The sequence below is a fragment of the Rutilus rutilus genome, assembly GCF_951802725.1.
Source record: "Rutilus rutilus genome assembly, chromosome: 9".
Classification (NCBI taxonomy): Eukaryota; Metazoa; Chordata; class Actinopteri; order Cypriniformes; family Leuciscidae; genus Rutilus; species Rutilus rutilus.
In genome coordinates, this window is record NC_140223.1 from 25,417,200 (window position 1) to 25,444,475 (window position 27,276).

The following is a 27,276-nucleotide window of genomic DNA, read 5'->3' on the forward strand; positions in this document are numbered from 1 at the left end:
GGCAGTATCTCAGTGTTATTTTCACAAATGCACTTTGGAATAAGTCTCAGAACTAAAATGTTTTTTTTTCCTCATCCTCTCGAGTGCAGAAACCTTAAATAACCCTTCTTACACAAGCTTGAAAACAAGATCAACTCAATACTGAGACTATTTTACCCATCTTATCAGACACAACACTGTGTTGAAACTTGTGTATTTCTGTAATGACAGTATGAAAAACACAACAGCTTTGACAAAGGCTTTGAGTTATGTAAAGTTGTGGCTGATAAGGTTAATGCATGCTGTGAATTGACTCACAGTTTTCCATTTATAACTCAGATCAAACTGTTCAGACAAACAAATCAGACAGTTTGGAATCTCATTTGAGCTTCCCCTTTCAACAGCTGCTAAAATATAACATTTTATTCATTTGATTTATAATGCATTATATTTTAATAAAAAATAAATATTATTTACTTTCATTTTAAATTATATTTAATATTTTAATTCTAATTTTATTTTTAAAAAGAGAGATCTATTTCAAGAACCTAAATATCAAGTATTTTGATGTAGATTTGTTTGTATTTATATGTGCTTCAGGTCTTTGAGCACCAGGATGGGAGCAAATCTCTGAAACTGGGGGATTTTGGCTTGGCAACAGTTGTGGACGGTCCACTTTACACTATATGTGGCACCCCGACCTATGTAGCTCCAGAGATTGTCGCAGAGACGGGGTCAGTCACGTCTTCATTAGCATGGGAATGTTATTCAAATATGGTCAGTATGAAAACCAGAATATAACTGCCATATTGTGTTTTTCTCTCCATGTTACAGGTATGGCTTGAAGGTTGATATCTGGGCGGCGGGGGTCATAACATACATTCTGCTTTGTGGCTTCCCTCCTTTCCGTGGGTAAGTACAACATCATTGTAAGTTAAAGTCAGCATTAAACGGAAGTTGCGATAGACTTCTTGAATAAAAAAAAAACAGCTTTTTAAATAGGAAAAAAAGTAGGGCGGGACTTGATTTTATCTCATCGGGAATTGACTGGATTGTTGTGGCTTGCTATTGGTCGATCTCATGTGAGTGACAGGTTGTCCCGCCCATACGCCAATAAACGCATAATCAGAGAAGAGAAGAGATCACGCTGGAAAAGGGAGGGGAAGTTATTTTGATTAAAGATTATGAGGGCACATGAAAAAAAAAAAAAATGCTGCAATATTTCATAAAAAATAAGATTTGTCTATTTTGGTTTCATGGTGACTTTAAGCATAGGTTCAATTTAGAGAATTGTACAGCTCAAGTAGAACACAGTTAAATTACCCAATTTTGTGAGTTTGTTGACTGAAGTAAGGCTGTATGTAAACAGTATTAGAGACTCTGAATAATTAAGCTGTCAAAACTTTAAAAATCTGTGAACTTTACAAAATATTTATTTGATATTTTTATACCTGAATGCACCTTTATTCTGATATATGTTGTTATCCCCTGGCACCCTTTTCTTTTTCTTTTCTAATTTTATATAGTTGCTTTTTTTCTTTCTTTTTTGTATTGAATGCATAATGTTTAATACTTGTATTTGTACAAAATATATGTTGCTTGCATAAAAAAAAAAAGAAAAGAAAAGAAGTTAAATTGTGATGTCTTACTCCCTCTAGTGGCCGTAGGATAGATAGTGTGAGCTGTACCTTCAGTTCTCATTGCAATAGCAAAATACATATTTATGAATATTCAAAAACTATTTGCATATCTGTTCAGGAGCACAGATGATCAGGAGGCTCTTTTTGACCACATTCTGATGGGACAGCTGGATTTCCCTCTTCCATACTGGGACAATGTATCTGACTCTGCAAAGGTTGGTGTACCAAAACAGTTTGAAAGTTCTGGAAAAACGAATGACCTCACTATCTTTCTTTCTTACTTGCTTGCTTTTTCTACAGACACTTATCACCTGCATGCTACAGGTGGAGGTCGACCAGAGATACACAGCTCTACAGGTGTTAGACCATCCCTGGGTTAATGTAAGACTTTGTTCTTTTGTTTTTATTACTGATTTATGTATATGTACCATTCTCAGACTATTGGAAGGTAAGTGATATGTGGAGGCATTTTCCTATTCTTTCTCAGGATGACAGAATGTGTGAGAATCAGCACCAGTTGTCTGTGGCCGGCAAGATTAAGAAACATTTCAACACGGGCCCCAAGCCCAACAGCACCACTGCAGGAGTCACTGTCATAGCAGTAAGAATCATCTTTATACTGTAGCTATTATGTTGAAATGTTTATATTATCCACATGAATTAAAGCCAATATTCTCGAATCAATCATTGGTGCACAGATGATCACTTTATATGCAGCCATAACTTTAAGGTGTTACTCCCGTATTCCATGAGAGTGACATATTTTTAGTGGACTATTATTGGCATTAAAAGGGATAGCTCACCCAAAAATGAACATTTTAAACCACATAATTTACTCACCCTCAAGCCATCCTATGTGTATATGAGTTTCTTCTTTCAGCCAAATACAATCGGAGTTATATTAAAAAAAAATCCTGACTCTTCCAAGCTTTATAATGGGAGTGAGTAGAGCCCAGGGGGAGTTTTTGAAGCACAAATAAAGTGCATCCATCCATCATAAAAGTAATCCATACGGCTCCAGGGGGTTAATAAATGCCGTCTGAAGCGAAGCGATGCGTTTTTGTAAGAAAATATCCATATTTATAACTTTATAACCTATAATCACTGGCTTTCGGCAGCGGTCGTACGCGAGTCGAGTTCCGACGGAGGAGTGACCTCTGACCGGAAAGAAGAAACTCATATACACCTAGGATGGCTTGAGAGTGAGTCAATGATGGGATAATTTTCAACAATCCCTTTAAAGCATTGTATTTTTCTCTTGTTCAGGTATGTTAGCTTTTCTGTAAAAGAGATTTCTGTGTCAATTTAATGTGAAAAATCAACTTACACAACTAGCATTGTTTTGAGCTTGACCAGCCTTTGTCTTTTGGAACATTATACTTAAATATAGTTTGAGGTATTAAAATATTCTGGAGGTTGTGCTCTTATCTCATAGCTTTTCGCTGACTCATCCATCAGCTGTTCTTCTCTCATTCCTCTTCTCTCCTGGCAGACTTCATCCTTCTGCTTTCTTATGGCTGTGACATCTCCTCCTCTGACTCTGCTTTCTGCTTATATAACGACTGTCAGCACTGTTGTCAGGGACTGGATCAAATTAGCCAGAATAGTTTCCTCTATTTTTAAGGGTTTCATACATGTTTTTTTTTTTTTTTTTTTTTTTGTAGGACAATTGCATAAAATTACTAAATCATTATGTAAATTTAAAGGTAAAAATGTAAAGGTCTAAAATATAAACACTTATAATATGCTTACCATAGTGAACCAGGGTAAGACAAAAACACGTTTTAGAAGGATTGATAAAGTAATGACTCATTATTTAAATTTTGTTAATTTTGAACAAACAAACAAAAAACTTACATAGTTTACCTTCAAACAAAATATTTACTTTGAAAATGTTTCCACAGCTTACTTTCTGTTTTGTTATTTGATGTGTTTTAGTTTTGATTTTTCATGCAGGTCGTTTGTTGAATTCGAATGAATTCATATACTATATATATATATATATAATATAAATATATCTACAGTGCTATGCATAAGTTTAGACACCCATGCTAAAGTTGACTAAAAAGAGGAATAAAAAATCATCTTTTGGAAATTGAACTTAATGCCTTAATTAAAAAAATTAGGAAAAATCCAACCTTTAAGGACACCAATTTTCTTTGTGAATGAATAATGTATCGTAAATAAATAAATGTTCTTCCTTAAAATACAGGGTCCATAAGTCTGGACACCCCTATGTTAAATTCCCATAGAGGCAGGCAGATTTTTATTTTTAAAGGCCAGTTACTTCATGGATCCAGGATACTATGCATCCTGATAAAGTTCCCTTGGCCTTTGGAATTAAAATAGCCCCACATCATCACATAGCCTTCACCATACCTAGAGACTGGCATGGGGTACTTTCCATAAGATCATCTCTCAATGCAAATCAAACTAGCTTTTAGGCTAACTGAAATAAAACCATGCCAATCTCTAGGTATGGTGAAGGCTATGTGATGATGTGGGGCTATTTTAATTCCAAAGGCCAAGGGAACTTTATCAGGATACATAGTATCCCGGATCCATGAAGTAACTGGCCTTTAAAAATAAAAATCTGCCTGCCTCTATGGGAATTTAACATAGGGGTGTCCAGACTTATGGACCCTGTATTTTAAGGAAGAACATTTATTTATTTACGATGCATTATTCATTCACAAAGAAAATTGGTGTCCTTAAAGGTTGGATTTTTCCAAAAAAAATTAATTAAGGCATTAAGTTCAATTTCCAAAAGATGATTTTTTTATTACTCTTTTTAGTTAACTTTAGTATGGGTGTCTAAACTTATGCATAGCACTGTAGATATATATACTCTATAGGCTATACATACATATATATATATATATATATATATATATATATATATATATATATATATATATATATATATATATATATACAGTATATATATATGAAGAGTTCAGATGCAAAAGCCTCTAAGTGCCGTCTGAAATTTTCTTCTAGAATGATAATTTTTATCAAGCTTGTATTTTTAAGTTCAGTAAATTCTCTTAAATGACAATTAATAGGTAATTTTCATTGCCATTTAAGTGAAATTACTGAACTTAAATATACAAGCTTGATAAAAATGATCATTCTAGAAGAAAATTGCAGATGGCACTTAGAGGCTTTTGCATCTGAACTCTTCATATATATACTCTATATACATACATACATACATATATATATATATATATATATATATATATATATATATATATATATATATATATATATATATATATATATATATGAACAAAGTATTCTATGGTCACCAAGGATGCATTTATTTGATAAAAAAAAATACAATATAAACAGCAATATTATGAAATATTATTTCAATTTAAAATAACTGTTTTCTATTTTAATATATTTTAAAATGTAATTTGTTCCTGTGATTATAAAGCTGAATTTTCACCATCATTAATCCAGTCTTCAGTGTCACATGATCCTTCAGAAATCATTCTAATATGCTGATTTGGTGCTTAAGAAATATTTCTTATTGCTGTTGAAAACTCTTGTGCTGCTTAATATTTCTTTTTCTTACGGACCCCAATATATATATATATATATATATATATATATATATATAACATTTAGCAGCGTACTTTGTTTGCACATTGCTTTGCATGTTTACCGTTTCATTAGCTTCATATACAGTTGTTTTTATTTCCCAAACTGAGTTTTTGTATAGAAACATTCTAAAACTTGGTTTGCTCACTGCTACTGTTTTGTAAAACTCTAAACATCACACCATTATTGAACAGCACTTCATGGCTCAAAGCTTGTGCTGTTTTACAGTGAAAGTACAAATCTAATTTATTGAGTTCCACTCATTTCTCCCTGCTCAGCCGGACGAGGGGTTTTCCATCAAGCGTTCAGGGTCTTTGGACTGCTACCCGAACCCAGGGATGTATTGGATAAGGTACGCCCACAGAGCGGCTCAAACCGTCAGTGTTTCCATGGCAACGTGCTGGCAGTCTCCATAGTCCCTTTCCTTCCACACTCGGCCTCTTGCTATGGAGTGGGGATGCTCTGCTTCTTTGCCATTCATGCTTCTCAGCTCATGCTTACTGTGTCAGTGCTTCACTTTTCCATTTCTTTGCTCTGTGTTACTGATCTAAGAAGCTTGTACAGTTGAAGTGTACACTTATGCATGACACTGCTGGTTATGGGTTAAACACTAGTTTGAATGTGCGGTCCTGTGCTGGATATAGAACGCACTGAAAGTGCACGTGTATGTGTCGGTGGCAGAGTTGCAGAAAGTAAAATCCATAATGAAAACAGAACTCATTTTGATTAGTTAGGTCTGCGCTTAAAGTTAAAAGGTAAACCTTACAAACCCGTTCATGAAACACAGATTCAATTTTGTGCTTTTTACAAAAGGAAGATTAATAAAAAAAATATATATATATATATAAATAATTATACATGTCTAAAATATATATATATATATATATATATATATATGCATCATGGTTTCCACACAAATGCTATGAAACTCAACAATTTTTAACATTGGTTATAAGAAATGTTTCTTGAGCAGCAAATCAGCATATTAGATTTCTGAAGAATCATGTGACACTCAAAATTCAGCTTTGCATCACAGGAATATATTATGTTTTAAAATATATAAAATAGAAAACAGTTTTAATATTCCACAATATTACTGTTTTTAGGCTACTGTATGTTTGATCAAATAAATGTAGCCTTGGTGAGCATAAGAGACTACTTAAAAAATATATAATAATATCAACCCCAACCTTTTGTATGGTAATGTGTATGTACGTAGTCTACATTTAATTTATATATAGTTAAACAAACAAATAATGCTGAAAAAAAAAATGCTTTTTATTAATTAGCTATAGCTCATTTTAATTAAAGCGATAAAGAGTTCACTATGCTTGGTGCACTATATCTAAATAGTTCACTATCACCACATTTGCTTGTTTTTACACTTCAACCACAGTTCAGTGTTAATTCAAAGACAGATTTTGATTAAGTTGTCTTGCAAAGTCACTGTTAAATTATAAACCACACACAACTGAAAACCTGTTTATCTCTGCACTATCCGAACTCTCCCCCCCCTTGATTCCCGAGCAGTCATTAACACTCCCAATCTCCCATGCTCTCGTGTTCCCAGACCACCCCTCTTGATAAGGAGAGGCAGGTTTTCAGACGAAGACGCCACCAGGATGTGAAAGCCACCCAGAGCACCTTCGCCTGCAGCCCCGGGACCGTCCCGACCCTCTCTCCGGCGGACTTCACCTCAGAGTCCGAGGACATTTCCCCCAGCTCGGCCGAGACCGTCCGCTCTCCCACGTCACCGTTTTAAGCACACACCCAGTCTGGGCAGAAATGAATGGAAAATGACCTTTAAGTAAAAGGTAAATTGAATAGCAATGGATGACAGTTTTTGAAATCGAACGTTTTGCTACGTGGAACCGATGTGATTAACTAGGAGAGGATGGGAGAGGGAAGCAGCACACCTGAACAGGTGTAAAAATAATCTTTTGCTTTTAGCAGTTTTTCATCGGAAAGGAGAAGTCCTTGTCAGAGTTTTCGCTTCATCGTAACTACACGTTTGGTGCTACATGAGGTTTTGTTTGTAGACCATGGCTGCATCCGAAATCGCATACTTCACTACTATATAGTAGGCGAAAAACAAGAGTAGTATGTCTGAATTCACAGTACTCATAAAACAGTAGAGGCAAAAAAGTATCCGGATGACCTCCTACTTCCGGCGAGATTCTGAAGTGTGCATACGATGGACACTTTACTATCCCATGAGGCCACAGGAGAGGTTTTGTGAATGGTAGTGCAGCGACGAAACCGACGCTGGTTGGTCACATGATAATGACAACATGGCAAAAATAGTATTACATTCATACTACATTCATTAGACGTATAGAACGTACTTCTTTAGCGAGCGCATAAGTACCTACCTTAGGTACCTTATATTCATAATAAGTACCTACTCAAGAGAGGATGCGATTTCGGACGCAGGACAGTAAACCACCTCTCTTTTACTCCCTCTAGTGTTGGATAGAGAGTAATGCAGCCAAACCTACCACTCTGTTTCAAGTGTTCTCACACACACATATATAAAACACATACACACAACACATTGATCCCTATAAAAAGTCTCCGATGTCTTAGCATTTCCTCTTTCAGTGCAAAAATCTTGTATGTGGGTTTTTACCTTTTGTATGAACTTTATATATTTAAAATATTTTAGGTTTATACATTTTATTTTAACCTGATAACTATTTATTTCAGCTTTTTTGAGAAACATGTTGGTTTCTGTCTGTCAGTCAGACAATAGAATGTTCTTTGTAAAATGGTTAAAATGCCTGAATAGTTGAAGATTTATTGATGTAGAAATGCTTGTTTGAACTTAAAATAATTGGTGCTGGTTTAAGATGTATGACGTTGAATGACTAGAAACTTGTCAGTCCAATCATAGATATATTTACGTAGATGCCTCATTAGCGAAGCCGTCCGCCATATTGGAACGGTCAAAGCCGGTCTGTGAACATTTCGAGAGCAAGTTGACTGAGCGTCTGCAACCGTAGTTAGACGCATGTATGAATATCTATATCTGCAATACACTTTAGCAGATGATTTTGCTAAACTAACACATTACAAAAAGACAAAGGTGTAGCCAACATAACATTAACATAGTAAAAGTAAAAACATTAAAAAGTACCACAGTAAAAACATGTAATGTTGAGTTAATACATATAAAACCAACACATTCTCACCTGTGAAAGTTTATCCCATTTCTTCGGGCGTTTAAATCTCAGCGGTTTCACAACCAGAAACAGTGCAATGTTTTGGCATCATTGATTCTTACTGTGAGTGACGACATGCTGACCGTTCCAAGATGGCGGGCGCGCCGATGTGTCTGTAGCGGTTGAATGTGGTATCTACGCATCCATATCTATATATGAGTCCAACTGCTGCTGCTATAATAATCTCTTCGTCAGTAAGTTCGGTTCTGTCTCTAACACTCTTCATGAAGATAAATAGATTGTACAGCTGCTTCCTGGAATTTGTATTCATTGTCAGAGCGCACACTAATTTCCGGTTGACAAGAGAACAGAATGTAAGTTATGATTTATTTAAAAAGTGTAACGTAACGGAAAACAAAAACGTGCTAAATGTACGCTAGCGATTTTAATGAGTGATTTTAATGTTTGGACTAAGATTTTACATATTTGTCTTTTTTTTTATGTAATATCATAGTCAAAATAACGTTGTTGTTTTTTTGCATTCAGAAGTGAACTGACTAGCAAAAGGTCAATTTTAATTTTGAATGTATCGTTATCGTTTGTTGTTTTTGAAATACGACCACTGAATGATCAGAAGCATTTTATGTGGCGGAGACAAGAAAAACAGTACATCATTGTTCACTTTTTACCTTTAAGATTGTACAACTATTTAAAAAGAGGATTGATATCTTACTGAAGGTGATGCTAACTAGCATAACTAAGTACATTTTTTAAAAGCAGTTTATTCATAACTGTTCAAATTCCAACACAGGGACCCATTTTATATTAAGTGTCTTAGACATACTAACATTTAGTCATTTGATACAATGCACTTATTGTTTTCATGCATGTGTTTTCACATTGTACCTATATTAAAAAAAATACCTGCATGTAATTTCTGTAATCAGATCTACTGTACAATAACACTGTTGATCCTACACCTAATTCTACTCTTAAACTTAAAACTTGTCCTTTACCTTACCAGTCTCCCATCTCAAAATCAGCAAACGTGTTTTGCAATACAACATGAACACAATAAGTACATTAATTGTGCAGTATATACAGTAACAATATGATTGTGTTGTAAATACTTAGAGGTTGAAGACGCCTAATATAAAGTGGGACCCAACATAGTAGTTGGCTACACACACACAGACACATACAGGTCACTAATAAATTGATCTTCTGGGCTCAAAATGTCTTGTATGTTTAGACATTGATTGTCATTCCTTTTGCGTTTTTCTTGGAGTTTGCACATTCACTGTAAAGGACCGAGTGTGTCAGTCTTGCATGTATGAGTGATAATCATTTTAAGATCCATTTACTGTACCATCCGTACATGTTGACCCCATCCACAAGCAACTAGTCTCAGTGAAGACCAGTCTTGGTTATGTTTGTTGCTTCTCAATATTTAACATTGTTAAACTGCTTATTGAAGCCTCCAGCATGTAAAGGCTTCCGGTGACGCCGTGAAGGGGTAAATGAAAAGCACAAAGTCTAAAAGAGTATAGTCATTTAAGGTATAGCATGTATTTGCTTTTTAATTCAAATGTATCTGCTGTATTTGCTTGTCAAAATTAGACTAGAAAACAATCCGTGCTCAACCTATTTTTGAATAGGATGTAGATCGAGTCAATATAATAAAGGAAATAATCTAGCTCATATGCAAAATTCAGTGCACAAGCATTGATTACACGTTGTATATTTGTATAGATGTATATCCATCGCTTGTCCATTGTCTCTCCCATCAAATGTAATTTAGGCTTGACTTCCTGGAAGAAGAGTCTTTGCTTCCAAGTAGCATTGAACAGTGGTGCAGTCAGCAACAAGCCAAACCTGTGAATAAATGATTCCTCAAGCAGAAACCTGGTTTTTATGTCTGTTTTTGTTTACTGAAATTGATCATGTATTTTCATTGTTATGCATGTTTTCTGCAATCACAAGGAAGCAGATTAAAGTAGGCAATTTTTTTTTCATAAACACTTTTTGTTACATTGGTTGAAACTCTCTTCACACTCTGATACAATCAATAATAGAAGTGGTTTAAATATTTAAAAAAAATACATATATGGTATCTTCTGTGGAAGACTCAGCTAGGAGCAAAAAATGTTTGTCCAATGATAGGATGTCCTACCTGCCTGTCAACTAGTGTTCATTTTGTCTTAGTCTGGTGTTAAACGTCCTTGTTAGTTTTTTTTTAATCATATTTAGTCAACCTTGTCCTATTTTTTTTTTTTTTTTGTTTACATTTTAGTCTAGTTTTAGTCACAGTCTATGGTTTTAGTCAATGAAAACGACATTTTAGCAATAAGATTATTGCTTAATTAAGATTAAGTTCATGCATTAAGTTGGTGGTAGGGGGTATTACACTTACAAAATAATTACTTTATGGAGGTTTATCCTGCATAAAGTTCTTGTAGACATTTGGTTTTTATAACATTAATGATGCCAAATCCAGTTAATCAACAAGGTGGTGCTCTTGGGTAATTTTGCTGCTCAACCGCTGCACAGTAAAGTAAGACGGTTTCAATCTAAAGTTAAAATTTTTTTATTGACTTATTTAACAGTTCAAATGAAATTAAAATAAATAAATAAGGGAAATACAATTATGAATTTGCACACTTGGACTGTTGTATGGATAGTTAGCTCCTACTGCTACGGGTCACAATCAATGGTTAATTGGTTCAGTTTAGCTATAAAATACATCCAATAGAATAAATATAATTCACAAAATAAATCACAAAGATGTAAACCTACCTCGAGATCTTTGTGATTAGCCTTGATGTGCAGCTTGAGGTTTGTTGTGTTTTTTCCTGCAATTTTGAATCCACTTCCCTTATGATAGAATCAGACATACATTTGCTTTTTTTTTTCGCTTCGATATACAGAAAATGTCCCCAAATATCAGGTCTTATCTTTTGCCCAAGTTCTGTTGCTGTCATAGCGAATTAAAGATGATAGGCTAGTGTTTGAAATATGACAACTCGTCCAGGCCTAGCCTACTATAGGCTACCACGCTCTGAACTTTAAAATAACTGCCGCTCATGCCATAGATGAATGAACAAAAATTAATGTTGACGAAAATAAAGAGATTTTGGTTAGTTATTATACAATTTTTACTTAATTTTAGTCTCGTATTTTTTCGTCAACGATATTGCATGTTGATTTAATCACAGATATCGTTTAATGACATTGGTGCCGTCTCGTCTTAAGGCCCTTGCACACTGAGTCCGAAATTCGCGCCCGAAATTTTCGCACGTTAAAAAATAAATACGACCTCACGTTACGTCACGCTTGTACACTGCCTCCGAAACTTTCGTCCATCAAAAAATAAAAAAATCGAATCTGGTTCGATTTTCTGCGTTTTTCGCATCGGTATAGCAAGCCTTTTGAATGGTGTTTTGACAATTCAGAGCCACCGAATCATGAAAGTGAAAAAACGCATGCGATTTCGGACTTGCTAGGGCCTTTAGTCGTAGAAAAAAAGCTAATCAACAAATACGTTTCGTCATATTTTCATTAACGAAATTAACACTGTCAACATACAGTATGTTTTCCAATACTTCCACACAGATCATCAGCGCATCCATATGGCTATGCAGAGTTGTAGACAGACGATCACAAGCGCCACAAACAAACAGCAACCACCTTTTACAGTTCCTCCTGAACCAAAACAATGAACTTGTGCTGCGTTCACACCATGTCTAGTTACCGTAATTAAGATATGACAACCCATGACCTTCTACTCTGAGTCCTTGGACTCGGAACTATGCGTTTCTTTGGCTAAACTATCAGCGGCGAAATGAATCTGCAGCAGTCAGGTGGTAGCCTACAGGTCAGTGCTCTTTAAATGGTTCATGCTCATTGTTATGTGCTTTGAGACATGAGGTAGTGTAACGTCATCTCTCATCTCGTAACGCATTGCAGACTCTGCTGTACACGTTCATGTGTTTTGGAGAAGGCATGGCTTTGGAGACGCTCTGAAGGGGTGGGATCTTATGCTTTTAAATTTAGCTTGCTATTGCAAGCCTCTCAGAAATTGCCACCCCTACCTTTAAATGATTGAAAATATTGTTTTATTCTCAAATGCACATGTAGCACACTAGCGCCATTTGTATATGCACTAATGCAAGGGAACAGCACTCAATGCAGTACATTTGATCATCTTTTATTATCAATAAAAAGTAGGCTGATACATTTCATCACAATGATTCACTAGGACATACTGAACAGTTTAAACTAAAAAGAAACTAACTTAAACATATCTGCTGAATTAGCAGGCACCATTACTTGCAATGTCAATGTTCCTGATGGAAACAGTTCACATCAAATAAATCATTTGAAATCTGAGGCATTTCAACATAAAAAATGACATTAAGGTAAACTCATTTTTAAGGTTTTAAAAATAACCATTGCTCAGTATATCAAATCTAAATTGCTATTCTTGTAAATAAAATGTTAACTATGGCACCATATTAATCGTGTGGCTTGGCAAAAAAAAAAAAACTCAATGCTTTGTCTTCTTACAGCACTAAAACAATTAAAAATAGTTTCGTTTTTTTTATCCATAAACTCTGAGTAATAGATTTGATTTACATTATGCTATATAATTAAAGATGCGCATACATTGTACATAATGTATTGCTTACAGCAGTGAGTTTACAATGTTATTTTCTGTTAACAAGTGCAATTCTGAAAGATCTTGATGGCAGTAGACAATTTAAGACAGTAAAATAATATAACAAATGATGTTTAGCATACCCTCTTCATCCTCAAAATACTTATGACATCTTGAGAACTGATATTTTCTCAGATGCACTTGGTGTATTTGAATGTGAAAATACAGCAGAACAGCTAAAATAAAAAATAAATCAGTTAAAAGTGCAAATACTGGTTTAAAAACCTCACTGTTTTCTTTTCACATGTGTAAAACAATATATATAATTTTAAATGGTAAAATTGCACAATAATTACAATGATATTTGCCCATTTGATCTATTCCAGCACCATCAGCGTCGACCCTCATTTAGTGCTTGAAACGTTGAGTATTCCTGGACTTTAATGCTGCATCCATCGAGAAGTCCAGATGCAATCTGGTTCACAACTTGAAATTAAACACATCCACAACAGACAAACCATTCATCCTCGCACGAGGAGAACGACTGAACGAACATTACAGGACGTCACATTAAAACAAGAGCTTCTCTCTCTCTTTTTTTTCTCTTTGTAATCATATCAAAAAGCATTTGTCGATGTCAAATGCATGAACACAGGACAAACGTAATTCAATTGCAGAATAGTTTAGAAAGCAGCCTCAGAGACAAGTTTGAAAGAAATAGTATAGCATTTACACACATGAGCTCAGCATCAGAGAGATGACATTTCATTATTTATTGTTCATGTAGCTTTTCTTTCCCACGGGCCTGTAGAAAGAAAGTGAAATATGCTGGAAGCCAGTAGAAAATAAACCTCATAAAAATATTGTTATTGGTTCTCTATGCAAAGTATTACTGTCAGTTCAGATGACGGGACTGTGAGTAAAGAGGCTGTTTTCAACAAGACTATTGATGGCTCTGATGACAGTTAGATAAAATAATTTGTGATGAAAAAACTGCTGGCCTCCATCTGTGCTCTCTTGATTCATTTCGAAATAATCATCTATTAATCGCTGCTGTGCGTGTTTGAGACATGTATACATCTGCTCAAGCAGCTGAGATCCCTTAAACTGCTGTGATTTCTCCAACTAGCCTTGTGTTTCTTCTTTCATTCCGTATGTTTTCTGTTGCTGCGTCGCCTCCCGTAACGGCACGTTGCCGTGCCAGGCTGCGGATGCCCGTCATTGGCTGATCGCTCTCAGTACCTGTTCTGATGCTCAAAGTGCCAGCGATTAAAATCAATGTTGAAAGCCACGATGCTACCGGATGCCATGCCCGTGATCAGAGTCCTGGAAACACAGGAGACGACGTCAGGGTTAAAGCAGTTTAGGGTTTGCTGTATGTCTCCGTGTGGTTAAAGTGTACCTCTGATCATGTGACAGATCCATGGCTCGGATGCCGGCGTCACAGCCAGGGTAGACGTACAGCCGCTTGAAGTCACAGGCCTGCCACACCTCCACCACCCCGTTATCTCCTCCAGTCACTAGATTCTGTCCATCACTGCTCAGGAGGACGGCCTAATCACATATCAAATATAGCTCGTTAAAGGTACACTATGTAATTTGAAATAATGAGTCAATACATCATCAATCCTTCTTCCAAAATGTGTTTTTGTCTTCTGAACCAATCTTATCATGTTAAAAAGTGGTCCAATTTACTAGAATTCATCTTTTTCCTCAACAAACGGTAATGCGACTTCTGCCATGGCATTACTAGACCACTGGGGCTTTGCTATTGAGGGAATGCATTGACGTCACTTTCCCGCCGGAACACGGCCCCCTCAGCCGGACTGAGTGGCAAAAGAGCTGCTGCGTGACTGCATTTAATAGGGGAAACTGCGAAAACGCGAGTAAAACAAATGATTATCGGTTTAAACTAAAGGTTGGACTCGATGTAGTGTTCCTTACGACTTACCAAAGATCCAGTGATCCATGGATATTGAAATGCAGCCAGGAATCGTGTTTCCTGACATTTATACGTGCCTGATTTCGACGCCGGGGAAATACATAAAGCAAATTTGCCTCTGAACGCTTTATATAAATACAATGGTTAGGTCTAAATCCATGTGATCACTTATATCAATGTTATATAGATCGTCATATCGTCCAACCTTAAAACTTGTATAGTTTTTTTGTCAGTGTTTATTTAAAAACATCCGAATATGCAGAATATACAATGGTAAATATTTAATTGATGAGTTGTCAATACAATATATAACATCACAATATGATGTATGATTTTACCCCTAAATTCAGCATATTGACACATAATGATAACTTCAAATCCATCTTTCGCTGCCTGGAGTCCAATTGTTTCTATGATTTGCAGCGGTCTATTTGCTTCTCTGTTCTGTAGGTTTTGGCAGTCTGTTAAAATATACCTCAGATTTCTTGTCAAATCTAGTTGTACAGTCATTAGCAAAGCTCTTTCCCGTTTTAGATGTGTTTTGTGTACTTTTCGTGGCATTCAAGTCTTTTTGCCTCTCAGTGGGCGTAACCCCAGTCACTCCAGCTGACGGTGAAGTCACGCGCATACCCTCTATAGATATTGAAATGCTTCTTTTTACACTGGCATGATTAGTATCAATGTAACCAGACCATCATGTGTATGATAAAGCAAAGAGTTGAGAACATACACGTGTGGAGTCGTTGATCTCCATCTGGGCCAGCAGTTTGCCGTTGATGCTGAAGTTGCAGAACTGCCCCCTGTCGTAGTAGATGATGCAGTGGCCCTCACTGGACACGGAGATCAGGCGGGGAAGCACACAGCTATCAGGGCCCTCCAGAGCCCTCAGGAGGTCCCCAGTGATGGTGTGGACCAGACACGGCCCCTCTGACAAACACACGTCTGATGAGTGACTGCCTCATATTATTTCATATCCCACAATGCTCTTCTCACTCACCTTTTGCTCCACTGATTACAATTCCCAGCTCAGCACACACTGACACACACACCACCTCATAGTCATGACCGGTCAGAACCGCACGGGGAGCTGGGTAATCACCTGCGAATGAGCACAGGAAACACACATTATAATTAAAATTGAGATTAAAAACATGAGCACAGGAAACACACAGCAGTAAACTGAAATATAACAACAGTCGACGCATGCAGCAGATCCAGGAGTCTAAGACCACGGGCTAAAATTCAACACATACAATTTTAGGATTTTGAAATATAAAATTTAAAGTAAATACATAAAAAATATGAGTAAGTGTTCTTACTTAAAAGTCTTAGACTTTTAGGATTTTGTCTTTAGGATTTTGAAATGATAGTAACAATAAATAATAATAGTAGTAATAATAATAGATTAGAAAAATAAACTGAATTATAAATACATTATTTATAGGCCTCTAGTTTTAGGCCTAATAACATCTGGCAAAGAGACTACTGAGGAAAACTAGCCTTCGGGCTAATTTGGGTACATTTACATTCATGAATGTTGATTAATGTACACTGCCATTGTTCTACATAAATAAAATGTATAAAAAAACAAATACTAAAATAGAAGCATTTTTATTAGTAGTCTTATACTTTTAGGATTTTGACTTAAATAGGATTTAGAAATATAAAATAGTAATTAAAAAGTAATAACAATAATACATACTATTACTACTACTTCTAATAGATTACAAAAATAAGCAAAATCAAAATAAATAGAAGCATTAGATTTTGAAATATTAAATTAAAATGATAATAAATAAATAAAAGCACAAAAAGAAGTATTCTTAGGCTTTTAGGATTTTGAAATATAAAATTAAAATGATAATAAATAAATAAAAGCACAAAAAGAAGTATTCTTAGGCTTTTAGGATTTTGAAATATAAAATTTAAATGATAATAATAATGATGGTTAAGGAGAGACCCCTGATATGACTGTACAGTAGAACATAGTAAAGCGCTATATAAATGCCTCATTTCATTTCAATAATAAGATATCACAAAAATAAAATTTAAATGATGATAATAATAATAATAATAAAACTTAAATAAAATTATAAATCAATAAAAGTAAAATAAAAATAGAAGCACCTTCTCTAGATCCTGATGTACACATAATTAATATGATTTATTAAACTGCTATAAAAGCAACTGGATTAGCTTTAGCCGATTCTTACAGTGCACATGACCAAAACCAATGAATCTGATTGTGTCTGGAAGGTAATTCCAGTCACAACACTACACAAGTCCACAAACACGATATAACCGATGTGAGGAAACCACAATAAAGCAGGTCAGGTGCCCTAGAGAACATCTGCTTAAGGAGGCGTCCCCCCCAAATGATCACCGGCAGTGGCCCAACAGCCTCTGGACCCCATACATTGTCACATGATGGATGAGGGGGAGGGAAGAGGTGATATGAGGTCATTTAAAGACACCTGTGGTACGTCAGCACCGGCTGGTCAGCTGCCATGAAAGGGCTCATTTTGGAAAAAGTGCAAAAAACTCATTTAAAATCTGCCAAGATGTGATATAAACTGTGTGGAATACATCCTCATCACCTACATTTTCCTTGTTATAAGATCCACTGCCTCAATTTCCAAAGCAGTTCATTTGAGAAATAACAGGTAGAATCATTAAAGTGCTCGCCCTCTTGGGTCTGTACCCATCACGCTTGAACACACTCTTATATTTGTACACACTGCAGTGAGTTAGAGAAGCAATTCAACCGTAAGGAAACCGGGGCCAGTGGTGTAATTAGCTTGATTTGTGCAGTGAGGAAGCAAAACAGTAATTATTAGCCGGGGGGATCAACATTATGTTTCTGGACGGATTAAACACTGCTTTTGGAGAAGGTGTGCGTGTTTCAATGGTTTAAAGGATTAGTTCATCCAAAATTCTGTCATCATTTACTTCATTGTGCAGTATGTAATCCAAAACACATTTGACTCCCTTCTTTGGCACACAAAAGGAGAAATTTACATAATGTAATGGACACACATCTCCATGATATTACATTGAATGGGAAATTAAGCTTTCAAGCATCAAAAGCACCACAAAAGTTCCAAATAATAGATGCTTTTTTGCTATTATCTGCAACTTTTGTGGTGCTTTTGCACCCTTTTTGATGCTTGAAAGCTTCTCACATACTAGATTATAAGTCAAATATATTATTCAATAGCATTGAGTGATGAACAAACCCAAACTCTACCATTTTTCTTCAGGATTCTTTCATCAATCTTAACATTATAAATGTCTTTACTGCCACTTTAGATCAGTTTAATACGGAGCCCCAAAAGGGACCGTATTATTCCCACAGTGGTGGGAAAAAAAATGAGATGGAGGAAAAATTATTTGTCAATGCTTTTGTGTTCTCTCGCAAATGTTTTGCGTTCCCCTGAGAAACTGTGTTCCCTCACAGAAACCTTTGCGTTCCACAGAGAAATTTTGAGTTTGCTCGCAAAGAGCATAAAAGGTTTTGCAGGCGAATGCAAAGTTTCTTGGGGGAACGCAAACCGTTTAGCAAGCGCACGCAAAGTTTCTCAGGAGAAAGCAAAACGTTTTGCGAGCGAACGCAAAGTTTCTTGATGGAACGCAAAATGTTTTGCACGCGAACAAAGTTTCTCGAGGGAATACAAAAATGTTTTGCAAGTGAACAAAGTTTCTTGAGCAAAAGGGTTTGTGAGCGAAAGCAAAGCTTCTTGTGGGAACGCAAAACGTTTTGCAAGCAAACGCAAAGTTTCTTGAGGGAACAAAATGTTTTGCGAATGAACGCAAAATTTCTAAGGGGAACGCAAAATATTTCGCAAGCAAACGCAGTTTCTTGATGGAACGCGAAATGTTTTGCGAGCGAATACAAAGTTTCTTGATGGAACGTGAAATGGTTTGCGAGCGAACACAACGTTTCTCGAGGGAACGCAAAATATTTCGCCAGCAAACGCAGTTTCTTGATGGAACGCGAAATGTTTTGCGAGCGAACACAACGTTTCTTGATGGAACGCAAAACGATTTGCAAGCAAACGCAGTTTCTTGATGGAACGTGAAATGTTTTGCGAGCGAATACAAAGTTTCTTGATGGAACGCAAAACGATTTGCAAGCAAACGCAGTTTCTTGATGGAACGTGAAATGTTTTGCGAGCGAATACAAAGTTTCTTGATGGAACGTGAAATGGTTTGCGAGCGAATACAACGTTTCTCGAGGGAACGCAAAATATTTCGCCAGCAAACGCAGTTTCTTGATGGAACGCGAAATGTTTTGCGAGCGAACACAACGTTTCTTGATGGAACGCAAAACGATTTGCAAGCAAGCGCAGTTTCTTGATGGAACGTGAAATGTTTTGCGAGCGAATACAAAGTTTCTTGATGGAACGCAAAACGATTTGCAAGCAAACGCAGTTTCTTGATGGAACGTGAAATGTTTTGCGAGCGAATACAAAGTTTCTTGATGGAATGCAAAACGATTTGCAAGCAAACGCAGTTTCTTGATGGAACGTGAAATGTTTTGCGAGCGAATACAAAGTTTCTTGATGGAACGCGAAATGTTTTGCGAGCGAACACAACGTTTCTTGATGGAACGCAAAACGATTTGCAAGCAAGCGCAGTTTCTTGATGGAACGTGAAATGTTTTGCGAGCGAATACAAAGTTTCTTGATGGAACGCGAAATGTTTTGCGAGCGAATACAAAGTTTCTTGATGGAACGCAAAACGATTTGCAAGCAAACGCAGTTTCTTGATGGAACGTGAAATGTTTTGCGAGCGAATACAAAGTTTCTTGATGGAATGCAAAACGATTTGCAAGCAAACGCAGTTTCTTGATGGAACGTGAAATGTTTTGCGAGCGAATACAAAGTTTCTTGATGGAACGTGAAATGGTTTGCGAGTGAATACAACGTTTCTCGAGGGAACGCAAAATATTTCGCCAGCAAACGCAGTTTCTTGATGGAACGCGAAATGTTTTACGAGCGAACACAACGTTTCTTGATGGAACGCAAAACGATTTGCAAGCAAACGCAGTTTCTTGATGGAACGTGAAATGTTTTGCGGGCGAATACAAAGTTTCTTGATGGAACGCAAAACGATTTGCAAGCAAACGCAGTTTCTTGATGGAACGCGAAATGTTTTACGAGCGAACACAACGTTTCTTGATGGAACGCAAAACGATTTGCAAGCAAACGCAGTTTCTTGATGGAACGTGAAATGTTTTGCGGGCGAATACAAAGTTTCTTGATGGAACGCAAAACGATTTGCAAGCAAACGCAGTTTCTTGATGGAACGTGAAATGTTTTGCGAGCGAATACAAAGTTTCTTGATGGAACGCAAAACGATTTGCAAGCAAACGCAGTTTCTTGATGGAACGTGAAATGTTTTGCGAGCGAATACAAAGTTTCTTGATGGAATGCAAAACGATTTGCAAGCAAACGCAGTTTCTTGATGGAACGTGAAATGTTTTGCGAGCGAATACAAAGTTTCTTGATGGAACGTGAAATGGTTTGCGAGTGAATACAATGTTTCTCGAGGGAACGCAAAATATTTCGCCAGCAAACGCAGTTTCTTGATGGAACGCGAAATGTTTTACGAGCGAACACAACGTTTCTTGATGGAACGCAAAACGATTTGCAAGCAAACGCAGTTTCTTGATGGAACGTGCAATGTTTTGCGGGCGAATACAAAGTTTCTTGATGGAACGCAAAACGATTTGCAAGCAAACGCAGTTTCTTGATGGAACGCGAAATGTTTTACGAGCGAACACAACGTTTCTTGATGGAACGCAAAACGATTTGCAAGCAAACGCAGTTTCTTGATGGAACGTGAAATGTTTTGCGGGCGAATACAAAGTTTCTTGATGGAACGCAAAACGATTTGCAAGCAAACGCAGTTTCTTGATGGAACGTGAAATGTTTTGCAAGCGAATACAAAGTTTCTCGAGGGAACGCAAAATATTTTGCCATCCTTACTTGAATGTGGCAAGGAGCTAATGTTAAAATGTCAAGATTTTCAGTAAATAAGACTGAAATTTTGGTCTGTTCCTCACATAAATGTATCATAAAGCTTCAGAAGACTTCTGGACTACTTTTATGATGCTTTTATGTCCTTTAAGAAGCCTGAAAGCCTCAGTAACGATTCATTCCAATTACATGGTAAAAGCAACAAATACAATTCTCTTCAGAAGACAGAAAATCAATACCATTTTTGAGTCTAAGATAATTTCTTTAATAAATTATAAAGTTCTTCTCCGATGATAAAATCTTGACTTTAAGTGGCCACATAGTATGTTCTAATTGGTGTATTGCATAATGTGCAGGCAGAGGGATTTCTAAAACACAACTAATAAGGAGAACTCCCGACTACAGGTTCATCCCATTAAATGCCTGAGATCTTTTCAATTTTTAATTAACACTAAGTTCATTACTTTCCACATAATTAAGATGCATGCCATTACTTTGCATGCAGAACACCGTTAAATGAACCCAGGAATCAATAGAATGACCGATCCAAATGCAGATGTTTTTTTTAAAGTTGGCGAACAATCAAAGGTTACTCAGTCCTTGATCAATGCGGTCCCGTGTTCACCGAGTTCTCCACAGGGGCCCGTCTGGCAGCTGTCAGTGATCTGGGTGGGAACGCGTGTCAGGACTGGATCCCTCGGGAGATCCCAGATCACCTTCACCACAAAAGATTTAATCAGTCCGCACCCGGGCCCTTCGATACCCTCACGCTAAACCCCAGCAGTACAGCAACACAATTAAGAGGTGTAAATTGGAGAACGGCTGCTGGGGTCGTGAAGCACCGGGACCTTGATTGAGCCGGACGGGATTTTAATCATTGCACGTTTAAGACACACTTCAGCTTTCACGGGCAACTGTGAAATCAATTTCTACACCATGTCGGAGTGCCGCGGGGGCTGGTACTCGAATATCTGCTGAATATTCATGGAAGTTCTTGTCCCGACTGAAAAAAATGCAGTGTGGAGATGCTTGATGAGGCACAGCTGAACTTATCATTGAGACAAAAACACACTGATGAGGGTTTGTTTTTCTTTACTTCATGCTACACTGATATCGTCTCAACAACCTCAAAGAATTCTGGCTATAAGTCTGGAATATATAATGAGGGAACATAAAAAATGTCAGTTTTTAGAAAATGATTCTGCATTCCACTATAGATCACTTGAGGATTATGGAGTCACGTTCGTGTAACTGTGGAAGTTGCCTCAGGTCTTTCTACAACACTGTTACATACTGAATGCTTACAAATGCATAGAATCAAAAAAGAAAATGAAATTTCTGAAATTCACCACTAGAGGGCACACTGTTCATTTCCTGGAGGACATGCTCAAAACATTCATCCATTAGATGCCATTTTAAAAATAACTGCTCTACAAACATTATTTTTAACTAGATTTGTTTTACATGTAACGAAATGTAAATATTAATAATGACATAGTATTAATTATTCATATTAATATCAATAGTTATTATTAAGCTGTTAAAAAAAAATTACATTCAAGAAGTGTGCATTAGTATTACTCAGAAATAACGCCAGGTTGTGTACCGTGGGCTTGATAAAGTTACCATTGTTAGGTTTATTCCTCATTAAATATATAAATAGTTCTTTGTTCATAATTCCCACCAGTTTTAAGCACACAGACCATTAGTCGCCTTTGTGAGGGCACACAGTGAGCAGTTGTGTGTGAATATCATGGGAGTTCTGTTTCCTCTGCACTGAAAACAGGAGCGAGGCTGTACCTCGCTAATTGGAGGCAGTCGAGCCGAAATCCTTAATTAACTGTCTGAGCATCACTGAAGTTAATTAGAGAACAAGCTCTGCTAAACCACAGCTCATGACACATGAACAGAAGACAATACATTTGATACAAACCAATGGTGTCCACAGATTTCTTGCAAAACACATACAAAAGCAAGCTCAGACGTGCAGCCTTGTTTTCTTGTTAACGTGTTTGCACCTCGTTACAAAAAAAAGCTTTCTGGTTTCAGTAGTGAGGAAACCTGGAACAATTATGAGCTGTAATGCATTCATTAGTGATGCAATAATAGCTTTTGTTCCTACAGTGATTAAAATAAAAATGAAAAAAGAACTAAATAATACTAATATATTGGCCAGAATATGAGCTTTTATAATCTCCTCCATAATTAATGTAACATCTAATATTAATTAAGTCTCTTGTTGGATGATTGTATAATGTAGTATTGCTTAATATTGATGTAATTGTGCTTAGGTTCAGTTGTTACTCACTGTTGTTAGGGTTGTCTCCTATGATATGGTGCCGCCCACTCCAGTACCAGAGTAGCAGAGTGGCGTCTCTGGATCCCGACACAATGTAGCAGTCGCCTCCGATGTAAGACTCGGAGCGTGCCAGACATGTGACCACGTCCCAGTGACCGAACACTATCTGGGTGAGCTTGCCTGCAAACAAACACACGGACAATTCAGAGCACAAATATGTTGGTCAGACCATTACACATATTGTCCACTCATTTCAATGTAATGAAAGTGAATGAAGACAGGGGATGGAAAATTACAAAGAAGAACCATAGACGTATCACAGAATTGCACTATGAGAGTCTTCTAATAACATTTCATGAGAGTTCTAGAGAGATTTTTTTTTTTGTCATGACAATTCTGGTGTATGGCATGGTAATGTTCATATGTTTGGTGTTGGAGGAATAGATCTGCTACTCTGCTGCTGCTGTGAGCAAGTAAGACATGCTGCTGCTGTACAATATAACACACATGAATTACCCATAGCAGATCTATACAGGTGGAGCTGGGGAAGGAGGAGGGTTTCTGAAAGCGCTGCACTGCTATAGAAAATGCTGACTAAGTATTTGAAGGTTGAGCAGCGAGCTCATTGGCTACTGACACATCAGGAACCAATCAGCTGTGCCCTATAGAGAATGATGTGATCGCAAGAAGATTGAGTTAAGGACCTATCAGCCTGCGCCATCTAGAGTTTCATGACAGAACTTTGTATGTGTAAACAACTTATTATTTTCTGATCTTTTTAATGAATCAGTTGATTCAGTTCACATAACTGATCTACAAAATGATTCATTCACAAATCAGAGTTCAACTCATTGACCCGATCCGTTTGAAGAGAATTAACAGGCTACTGAAGGGGAAGATAAACAGTAAATAACGACTTAAATTTCACACAAAGCCATCGTATGGCTTCAGAAGTATAACATACGGTACAAACTACGGACTACTTTCAGGATACTTTTATACTTTTAGTAAATGATGAAAAAAAGTTACATTTTGGGTGAACTATTACCTTAAAGTCCAATGAGTGTCTCTTACCTGTGTCTGACGAGTAAACGCGGAAACTCTTGTCCCAGAAACCACACACCAGGATGTAGCGGTTGTCTGCCGTCACCACAAAACACTGAGTGTTGATCTGAATGCTCTGGTCAACCAGGTCAGTGATTTGTCGCTTGTTTGTGCCCGAGTTGTTCGCTGGAATAGACGTTTACAGAGTTTTGAAATCATTTGATTAAAAAAAAAAATGACCTGCATAATAAAAGTCTAGTTTATTACAATCTTCAAGAGATTCAATACACACTTCTGTTTCAGAATTTGGGGTCGGTACAATGTTTTTAATGTTTTTGAAAAAAGTATCTTATGTCACCCAGGCTGCATTTACTTGATCAATAATTCTGTAAAAATTCTTTAAAAATTCTGTAATATTGTGAAATATTATTAGGATTTAAAATAACTGTTTTATATTTTAAAATGTAATTTATTCATGTGATGACAAAACTGAATTTTCAGCAGCCATTACTCCAGTGATTCATTGCAATCTTTTTTTTAGGATTCTTTGATGAATTTAAAGTTAAAAAGTATATTATTCATTTTAAATAGAAATCATGTTTAACATTCAAATATCTTTATTGTCACTTATCCCACAATCCTGTGCTTTCCATTTTGTGACAGTTGAGCTAAAAATATAAAAATGGCATCTGAAAGTTGCGGTTGGTGGTCAGTTTGGGTGTAAGTGTACGTTTTCTCTAGTTCTCTCTATTCTGCTGTGGATCATTAAACAGTTGCGTTGCCTCAAAAGTCTGTCCGAAATCAGTTTCATAATGTGCCTTTGTGCGCAAACGCTGCCTATAAAGTCATTGCCTGATAGGACAGCGAGACAAAGAGTCAGCTGCCTAAGCTTTCGGTAGCAGACACTATATAACAAACATGTTGCAAAATGACAGTTTTCTAACAAGTCTTCCAAACACTCTCCACATCTGCTATTGGTTGGAGAAACAGAGAGTCCCACCCCAATCTCATGGTATGGTTGAATCAGTGTTGCTGTGTTGATTTAGGTGGGATACTCATCAAAATAGAGCAATGTTTTTAAGGCACCACAAGGCCACTTTTCAGGGAACCTGAACCTCAAACCTACTGTTTGAACTGATCTCTTAATTTAGTTAAGGTTGGGACCGAATAAAGTATTTAACAACAACAACAACAAAACCAGTCAAACCCACCAATCAGCGAGTCCATCTCAATGGGGAGATGATGGGCCTGCTCTAGTGAATATCCTGGAGCTCCTCGAAGACCTGTCTCACACACACAGAGACAGTAAAAAAAAGAAGTAAAAAAAACACATTGTTCAGTACCTTCACCATTATTTTCAAACACACACACACACACACACACACACACACACACACACACACACACACACACACACACACACACACACACACACACACACACACACACACACACACACACACACACACACACACAGTTGGGTTTCATGTTTTATGGGGACTTTCCATAGACATAAAGATTTTTATACTGTAAAATCTGTATCTTCTATCCCTACACTAACCCTACCAATAAACAAAAAGTTCAAAAATACATCACTTAGTTTGATTTATAAGCTGTTTTCCTCATGGGGACCACAAAAAAAGGGACCACAAAAAAGGCCCCACAAAGACAAGAATTTCAGATATTGCCATTTTGTGGGGACATTTTGTCCCCATAATGTAGGGTTTACCAAAAAAAGTTCTTCCTCAATAATTTTGTCTTGTTCTCCAGTACAAATATCTAAACATTCTTAAACCAAGATACATTTACTTGAGAAGCAAAATTACTTTGTCTTGTTTTGTTTTTTATATCAAAAAGGGAAAATGTATTTATTTTTCTTACCCCACTCCGAGGCATTTTTTTCTTGTATTAAGCATACATTCTTATTTAGATTTTTTTTTTTTTATAAATCTGAAAACATCTTCATTTCGTCATTTTGATTCTCAAGTAATTGTATCTTGATTTAAGAGTGTTTAACTGCAATTTGTACTGCAAAACAAGACAAAAGAAAAACTTTTTTACAGCGCACCCTTACAAATGTCCTCACGGAAACACCTGTCCTGGTGTCACAATCAACTCCACTCCCTGACCCGTCCCATTTGACATTGGGGCCTTATGAAGACCCACCAGCCAGATCTCCATGGTGCTTATTGATTTCTCCCCCTGTCCTGTGTCAGACAGGCCAGAGCTATAGCACCCCTGAGGCAGGCCTACAAGGCAGTGATCGCCATTTTGAGCTCAACGTGGTGGCCTTATTATTTCGGGGGACCCACACACACACACACACACACGTGCGTCCGGAGAGGGCTGGTCCTGCAGCTGCAGCCATTAGTAGTGTGAGAGAGCGAGGTTGCCACATTTGGTCCTGACATCACTATGTGTTGCCGTGACAGCTGGGGAGGTGTGAGGCGAAAGGAGAGGCCGTGATAGGCTAATTTAGCCAGTCGCCACAGCGCCCGACCTCTGACCTGCAGGTGAGGGGGGCTCCGGGGGAACGGCTAGTTGGATAATGTTGTTCACACATGGCCAAGTGGTAACATGTGGAGTTAATCTGGGTTTTTGTTTGGGTGTGAGGAGAAATGTTTTAGGAGAAATTAAGAAATTAGCTGGTTAGTTAGCATATACTGTAGTATGCACACAGATTGGCACTCACCCACTGTGTTGTGCCAGCGGTTGACGGCGAAGAGCCGGCTGCAGGTGATGGTGACGACGGCGGGGAGGGTCAGGTGGGGCAGCGTGTTGGCGGCCACATGAGTGACGGGAGAGTTGGAGGGAAACTTCAGCACCATGATGACATCCTGCTGCATCTGATCCTTAAACATGAGCGGACTCTGCGGAAGGAAACACTGTTGAACAGAGAAAGCAAAGGAAGAGAAGGATGGAAAAGAGGGAGGGAAGGGAGAGATAGATGAGGAGAGGTTGTTA

At 37.2% G+C, this 27,276-nt stretch overlaps 2 protein-coding genes across 6 annotated transcripts in view; one reads left to right on the forward strand and one right to left on the reverse strand.

The window, feature by feature from the left end:
- The window catches only part of dclk1b (doublecortin-like kinase 1b), a 43,997-nt gene extending 33,711 nt beyond the window's left edge, over positions 1-10,286 (forward strand). For 2 of the 3 annotated variants that reach the window (XM_084418211.1, XM_084418213.1), the window contains 7 exons: positions 580-713; positions 814-891; positions 1,738-1,834; positions 1,920-2,000; positions 2,107-2,220; positions 5,507-5,580; positions 6,799-6,986. In XM_084418211.1, coding sequence (XP_084274337.1) covers positions 580-713; positions 814-891; positions 1,738-1,834; positions 1,920-2,000; positions 2,107-2,220; positions 5,507-5,580; positions 6,799-6,856 — 636 coding nt within the window. In that variant the 3' untranslated portion in view covers positions 6,857-6,986. Of the gene's footprint in view, positions 1-579; positions 714-813; positions 892-1,737; positions 1,835-1,919; positions 2,001-2,106; positions 2,221-5,506; positions 5,581-6,798 lie in introns of all 3 variants that reach the window. The other variant, XM_084418212.1, reaches the window with a different exon arrangement.
- Positions 10,287-12,579: 2,293 nt separating this feature from the next.
- Positions 12,580-27,276, reverse strand: part of nbeab (neurobeachin b) — a 284,815-nt gene continuing 270,118 nt past the window's right edge. For all 3 annotated transcript variants that reach the window (XM_084419403.1, XM_084419404.1, XM_084419405.1), the window contains 8 exons: positions 27,005-27,197; positions 25,524-25,595; positions 24,343-24,498; positions 23,278-23,448; positions 15,986-16,087; positions 15,719-15,915; positions 14,449-14,600; positions 12,580-14,372 (listed from right to left, as the gene is read on the reverse strand). In XM_084419403.1, the coding sequence (XP_084275529.1) occupies positions 14,282-14,372; positions 14,449-14,600; positions 15,719-15,915; positions 15,986-16,087; positions 23,278-23,448; positions 24,343-24,498; positions 25,524-25,595; positions 27,005-27,197 (1,134 nt within the window). In that variant the 3' untranslated portion in view covers positions 12,580-14,281. The remainder of the gene's footprint in view (positions 14,373-14,448; positions 14,601-15,718; positions 15,916-15,985; positions 16,088-23,277; positions 23,449-24,342; positions 24,499-25,523; positions 25,596-27,004; positions 27,198-27,276) is intronic.